This window comes from Nematolebias whitei, chromosome 9 (assembly GCF_014905685.2).
Source record: "Nematolebias whitei isolate Nwh7 chromosome 9, NemWhi1, whole genome shotgun sequence".
In the NCBI taxonomy this organism is placed as follows: domain Eukaryota; kingdom Metazoa; phylum Chordata; class Actinopteri; order Cyprinodontiformes; family Rivulidae; genus Nematolebias; species Nematolebias whitei.
This window is the reverse complement of record NC_056506.1, coordinates 47,140,200-47,147,767: the sequence shown is the minus strand read 5'-3', so window position 1 is coordinate 47,147,767 and position 7,568 is coordinate 47,140,200. Positions and strand designations below refer to the sequence as shown.

The 7,568-nt window shown below is 39.7% G+C and overlaps 1 protein-coding gene across 3 annotated transcripts in view; it reads left to right on the top strand.

Moving 5' to 3' along the window:
- The window catches only part of LOC119415252 (partitioning defective 3 homolog), a 369,801-nt gene that overhangs the window by 69,934 nt on the left and 292,299 nt on the right, over positions 1-7,568 (top strand). For all 3 annotated transcript variants that reach the window (XM_037682423.1, XM_037682421.1, XM_037682420.1), the window contains exon 2: positions 5,929-6,030. In XM_037682423.1, coding sequence (XP_037538351.1) covers positions 5,929-6,030 — 102 coding nt within the window. The remainder of the gene's footprint in view (positions 1-5,928; positions 6,031-7,568) is intronic.

Sequence of the window (7,568 nt, the reverse complement as noted above, 5' to 3'; positions counted from 1 at the left end):
ACTCTGTTGGTGAACTGCAAGAAGACACTTCACCGACGGATGCATTGGACTCTGTTGGTGAACTGGAAGAAGATGATTCACTGATGGGAACACAGGACACTGTAGCCAAACTGGAAGAAGACAGTTCGCTGATGTAGGCATTGGACACTGTTGGGTAACTGGGAGAAAACTGTGCGTCTCTGCTGGAAGCATTGGATAAAATAGACGAATTGGAGGAAGACACTGAGGACATTTCTTGAAACATCTGCATTATGTCCCTCAGATCAGAGTGTTCGCCATCAGAAGTCTGCTCATCTTCATGTGCATTATTGTCATAAATATTTTCCATTTCCTCCCAGCTGTAGAAGGTTAATCTTCTGTCATCCTCTGCCTGTGGACACAGATAAAAATCTGTTCTAATTTAATTTATTTATATACAGTAACACCAGTTCACCTTGTTCAGAGCACTGTACAAAAAACATTCACACAAAATTTGAAAATGCCAATTTGTAAAAGTTTTTTTTTTTTATCGTAAGGAAACCAGCAGATGGTCTCAGTTGAGTCTTCGCTTTATTGCAATCCCCTATTCTGAGCAGCACGTTGGTTGACCATGGAAAGGAACTTTCAACAGTAAGAAACACATTTGGTGTAACGTTTAAGGTACTTGCTGAAATGTTCCTGAATCCAGTCGAATCATCCTTACCTCCATGTCAATAATCATGTTGTTGGAGTAAATGCCATCAAATGTCGTTAGATTGTTGTGCAGCAGCTGCAGGTCCATGTAGTTCGCCTCCTCGTGGCGTTCATTCCTAAAAGCGCACACCTCCAGCTCGGCCTCGTGGTCGCTCTCATCAGACTGAAAGTCTGCGCTCAGGTCTTCAAGAGACATTTGGGCGTTTGGATGTTCCTTCCCGCAGCTGAAGCCCTACAGGGTGTAAGACCTGAGATCTGATCAGAACCGTCGTCGTCACAACAAAGTGTTGCTGGTGTTTGCTGAGCAACGGAGCGCTGCTTTGATTTAAAAGTTGTTGTGGAGCGTTGATGCGTGTTCCACTGTTTTTATTCCGATTCAGAGCAGGTTTACTGAAAGTACTTTTGGATTGCTCTCATACTTTGTGTAGCCTCCTTCACAGATTAGTATTGGAAGTTTAGATTAGCAAAAACTGCTTTTTCGATTATAATTATGCATTCTATTTAATTTAGGTAAATAAAGTGGTTTTTTTTACCTGAATTATTGCGCATGAACTTTGATGTTTTGAACCACTTTGGCTATGGCTGCCTCAGAGGAGTCGACAGGGGAGAAGGTGGGCTCCAGAAATCATCTTATCACCAGCAAACTGCTTATTTTACACTATGTGAGTGTGCTGCTTGTGGGACTCAGTTCGTTGTGGCTCCTCGGACTGATGAAGTCCTTTGGATGAAGGATGAAACGTTTCAACAACAACAACAAAAAAGAAACTTTCCAGATGACCTGACTGAACTTTGTTGAGTTGTTTACCTGGATTATTGAGCATGAACGTTAATCTGTTTGTCTTTGTAATTTAATAGCTCAGAATGTGGTTGATTTTTTTTTTAAAAACAGACTTTCAAACATAAAAACTGCAGCTTACACGATGAAGCTCTTTACTGAAGGAACTATTTCTGGATTAAGTTACAGATGCTCTGTTTTGAGCAGAACTTTTGAGCACCAACAGATGATTCTTAAACACATTTTTTTTTTTTTAAATAACTGTAGCTGTCTGGAAATTCTGTTAAATGCAGATGTTTGCCACGCCATGCAGCACAATGTTCACAAGTAAATCAGACGTTCATTTGTCCTTTGCTGCTGTGCTGTCACAGCTTAACTGATTTATTTTTTTTTAACTCTTTTTGTCCTAAATTATACAAACTATTTGAATTTTCATTACAAAGTTCATTGCAAAGTTTAACCCTTGCTCATCTCTATTACCCTGCTTCAGCTCCTGATGCTCTGGCGCTTCTGTTGCGTCAGTTTTCTGAAGCAGAATTGGTCAAAACAAGTATTTTTATTAGAATTTTCCTGCCAAGGCCTTTTTTTTTTTGGTCCAAATAAATCAGTTTCAACTATTAATCAGAATCAGAATAAACTTTATTGGAATTGCACCAAGGTACAACGAGAATATGTACGTACAGTCGTCCGAAAGATGGGCGGAGTGCACGAAGCTGCAACTACAGGAGAGCGCGGCCATTTTAATGGCATTTGACCTTTTTTTTTATTAAATTCAAATTCAAAAATACTTTATTAATCCCAGAAGGAAATTAAGTGTTGTTGTAGCTCATCATCCTGATTTCATCCAAGAGTGGTTAGATGCTTATAGCTCTTCCCAGCAGTCTGCCGAGCTCCTCTTCACCATGGACAGACAGCTGAAGGTGCCGGGGGATGATCCCAGTCCTCCTGTTGTCACGAGCCGAGTTTGCCACCAGCTCCAGAATCTCGGCGATCAGACACTCGAGCACCGCCGCCACGTTGACAGGAATTTGTCCACGGAGCCTCCTTTTCAACTCATTTGGGATTTGATGCTGTAGTTGAGGTATTTCAGCTTTTGAGATGTTAATCAGCTGCTCCTGGTTGTTTAAAAAAAACAACAAAAAAAACACCTTGTTGCCATGGTTACGCATCACAACAAATGCCCAAAAGTAAAAAGGTTTCAGTTAAAATCCTTCCAGCTGCACAACATCTGATACCAGAGGAAATAATCATCCGAAAAAAGTGATTTACATCCAGAAAAAAGAGGAATTAAAGTTTCCAAAAGCAATAACTCAGAATGAGCTGCTCCAACATGCAGCCACCTTGAGCGGCGCAATTCTAGAACATTCGTATTCGTAACATTTATAGCTGTTCAACTAAAAATAATTATAATATGGTAGGAAATAGCAATGTCGATGTCGGCTGGTTTAAACCAATATCTTCCATACTTTCTGCTCCATTTTCACAATATTAACAATATTCTTTAATAATGTGCTTTAGCATCTTGGCTACAATAATCTAAAACAAGCGTTAGCCTCATGAGAGTCCATCTAATTGGCCAGAAATATTATTTAGTTTCAGATTGTGGATACATGTACTTAGTCTATAGTCCAAACAACAAAGTCCATGCTCAATAATCCAAGTATACAATCCGACATTTTTCAGTCAGGTCATCTTTGACCATCTTATCACAAGCAGAACTGGTTTGTTCCACTTTGGAGTAAGCTGTTGGGGGAGAATCAGTTTTGTTGTGTGTTTCCTTGACTGATGAAGCCTTCCGGATCGAAGGCGAAACGTTTCAGCACAAAAAAAAAAAAAAAAAAAAAAAGAAACTGTCCAAATGACCTGACTGAAAAATGTTGTATATAGTCTAAACACTTTTTCTTACTAAATTAATATTCTTTATTTTGATATTGCAGTGTTTTATTTGCCAAAAAATATAATTTTTGATACTTCTATTTTACAGTAAACATGTTGTTTTGGTCATACGCCTTTATTAACCGTATTGTTGTGTAGTTGATGACACACTTTTAATTGTGGGTGTTTTCCTCTTCCTGTCATGGGGCGGCGAGCACCCCAGGCCAGCTTGTCTGTAAAATCTGATGCTGGGCTTCCCCCGCCATGGCCTTGGCCTCCTTCCAAGCCTGCTGGTCTGATGAGGCTAAAATAGGCGATGGTTGCTGAGATTCAGCTCCAGATCTGTCCTTCATCGTTCCACAGTCCTTTAGACGAGGAGCTCTTCAGATTAGTGTCATGGGAATCTCGTTTAGGTCCCGAGGCAGCAGGCAGTGAGAATCTGGGTGTGGAGTTGAAACTTTTGGATTTTCCCCTTTTTTTTAAAGTAAGATATGGTGTGTTAATAGGCCTGATGCAATAAACAATAAATTGATTAATCGCATGATGAATGAAAAGTATCAACCTCATTTTCATTTATCAGCTTTATCGTTTCTTCGTGTCTCTCTCTTTCTATTGAAGACACTGGACGACAAAAGGCTCAACTCCGGTGCTCTTCACTGACCCCTCCCTTTCTCTTTTCTTTAAAATCTGTTTTAACCGTCCAAAATCACGTTTTTGGATCGTTAAAAGCAGCCAAGCTGAGCAGCTAAGCTACGAGCTAAGCTAACAGTCCAACCTCGGGAATAAACCTCCGTCTTGTCAAAGATCCAAAATTCACGGTTGAAACCCGTGCCTTGGTGTAAAAAGTTGTTTTTCTCTGCAAAAAGAAGCTGAGAACTTATCCTGATGCATGCTCAATAATCCAGGTAGAAAAATCCAAAAAAGTTCAATCTGGTCCTCTGGACATTCAAAAAAACAAAAAACAAAAGTAATGATCCATTGTTAGGCTGATGGTCCTTCTTGAGCATGTGATCAGTTGGTTTTGGTTGTCAGCAGCAAACTGGTTGATCCACTCTGTGAAGGTGCTATTTAAGAGACTGAGCTGAAAACAGCACCTCAGACTGAGGAAGTCTCTTGGATGAGAGACGAAACGTTTCTAGATTTTTTTGCTTTGTTTTGTTTTTTGTTTTTTTGAATGTCCAGAGGACCAGATTGAACTTTTTTGGAAGCTGAGAACTTGTTTACAGATTTTTTTTTTTTAAATTAAAAGCTTTATGTGATAAATGCTATGCTAAAGAGCTCAAACCACCAAGCGTCCGCCATGTCTCCATGTCAGCCCATGTCACGTCAAGGGCCCTCCCTCCCATTTTTCTTAAAGAGACACCCATCCTTTGGTTCAAACAGTCTTATACTGCCATCAGGTGGTCAAAACAGGTACTACACTCCAAAACAAATCAACATTTCTTCTAAAATTTGACAGTTATTGTTAAATTTCAAACAATATTATTGTTTATTGCAATAATTTCTGAGACATTTAATCGCCCAGCAAAATTTGGCCTATGTGTTAACTTCAGGTGAAGATGGTTCTCTGCTGAGGTTTATTCACTTGTCAGTTTATGAGAAATGTGCTGGCCTGGCAGTTATGTTTTTTGTGTTGAACTCGTCCCCTCAGAAGGACCTCGCTCTCTAATTTACACCTTCTTTTTTTGTGGCTTGTGATCCTGGATACTACAGGAACTTATTGTAGTCAACACAGGCTCAAATATCAGTATTATCACCTTTAGAAACAATAACAAGGACAAATGGACTGAAAGGGCTTTTTGGGAAATGATATTCCGCTTATTACTGTGGCTGGGAACCTTTGGGCACCTCATGATTTAATTAAGATTCAGGGAGCTGGGATGAGAGTCATAAAACGATCGTTCCAGAGCTGGATCCAAACAATCCTCAGGGATTGTAGGAGTGGTGGGATCATTGATGAAGCTCTAACTCAGGATTTTAATAAACAGCTGAAAGTCAAAAGTTGTTCACACATCTGCACGTTCAGGTTTCCACACAAATATAAATAACACGAATAAACACTTTAATTTGCCTGGTTGTAGCTTTTTTTGCTTCTACATTGAGCCGTGAGTTGATCTTTGCTTATCAGAGCCGTAGAAAATGTTTTCTGCATTTGTAAATACCGTACTTGATGCCGTACAATACATTTTAAAGTTGCAAGCTCTTTTTGTTCTAATATTTTTTCACAATTTTTATGTTTTCTTGTCCTAATCCCTCCTTAATCCTGTGCTCAGCTCCTTTTTTTAATCTGCCACCTTCTTGTGTGCATCTGACATGAAAATTGGTGTTCGTTGCAGAGGAGCTGTGGGTTGGATTCCCCTCAGGATGTGATGATTGAAAATGCTTTAACGGTTGTTCAGCAGTGAAGGATTGAGCCGAATGTCGTGTTCAAACACCCGTTTAAAGATTTTAAAAATGTTTTTTTGAGGACATATTCTATTCTCTTATCCATTCCCCGTAGTAACATTACTTTATTTCTTTACGGTGCAGAGTGTTTCAGTTCTACGTTTAATTATACCCTGTTTTTGACTTCAGGAAACGTTTTTTCTCCTCCCTGTGTTTTGCAGGATGCCAGTTATTGGCTGCAGGTGCACCGGTTGGAGCACAGCGACGGTGGAATCCTGGACTTGGACGATGTGCTCTGCGACGTGGCCGACGACAAAGACAGGGTGAGCGATTCACGGGAAACCTGCAGTCAGGAGCCGACTGAACGTTTGAGGGATTCTTCGAGCGTTCCCTCATCTCTCTGTGTGTGCTTTGATGAATGCTGCTCTTTACCATCTGATCAGTCTTCATCTCTGTTTCGGCATTGCTCTTCTTTTTGGACGTTCGTAAAAATGCCCCCCTTTTTTAAGGATGACTTGTCTTTGCACCAATAAGCTGTACAGCATCAAAAATGTATTTTAACACGGGTTTAATTTCAGACCTTAGATCAACAAACTGATCAGAAGCCTGATTCTTTTCTTCTGATCCTCTTCATCTGTTGTCTTCGGTTAGAGAAGCTCACTCACTGACCTGGAGGTCACAGTTACTTTCTGTTATCGTAAACAAAAATAGACAATAGCTGCGAGGACTTGGAAAGGTCAGAGGTCAGATTTATGCTTTTACAAAGCACAAAGAGGATGTTGTTTTTCAAATGCAAATTCAGCTTCTGGACCGTCTTGACGTTTATTGTAGTCTGAGTTGAACCTAGTTGGTTATACTTTACTCATCTGTGTTACTTATTAGCTTTAACTTTGGATTTATTAGTTGCATAAGCCAAGACAGCTTTGTAGGAGTCAAAGGGTAAACGCGTATCATATAAGAGACGTTAAGGAGTTGCTGTTTTCTTGAAGGTGAAGACGTGTCTGGGTGAAAATGGCAGCAGCGGTTCTTGACTTTAGCTGGAAAGTTTTACATTTTGCGGAACAGGTTTTACACACCTGGTGCTTTTTGTCTGATTATTAGCTTACAGATACGTCTGCAAAGCTGCAGCTAATGCAGCTAATTAGACTCATAAATCCCTAATCAGGATTATCACTGTGGAAAAAGAAAATCACTGTAATGCCACTTTGATTGGTGATATGTGCTGCTGATTATCCACGCTGCTGATCTCATGCTGCTGATTATTTCATGCTGCTGTATTCACTTGTACTCATCTACTCACGCAGACTCATGTTCGTGCTGCTGCTGTTTGGCGTATATCTTAGTTTATATGTTAGATCCTAATTTACCGTTTCTTCTTACACTTTTGCTATTGTTGGATGTAACAGGGACCCTGTGCACATGATTTCGTTCCACCTCATGTACCACATGTGATGCGAATGACAATCAAACCTACTTGAACTTGCATTTCAGCTCGGACCAGACAATAAACATTCAAAGGGCTGCGATGCAATTACAAGACAATAATCGGACACAATCCTGAGTATAAAATCTATGAGACTTTAAAGAAATGACATATCTTTGCTCTACACTGCAGCATGAAACATTTAGCGTTTACCAAGAGTTTGGGAAGTGAGTTAACAATGAAAGGAGTGAAAATGTTGAGGACAGTGACACAATGTTCTGTGGCAGCACAGTAGTCCCTCATTTATTGCGAGGGATCCGTACCCCGAAGCCCCGCTATAAGTGAAAAACCGCAAAGTATGAATATTAGTACAAGTACTAAGTTGTAGTTTTATATATATATATATATATATATATATATATATATATATATATATAT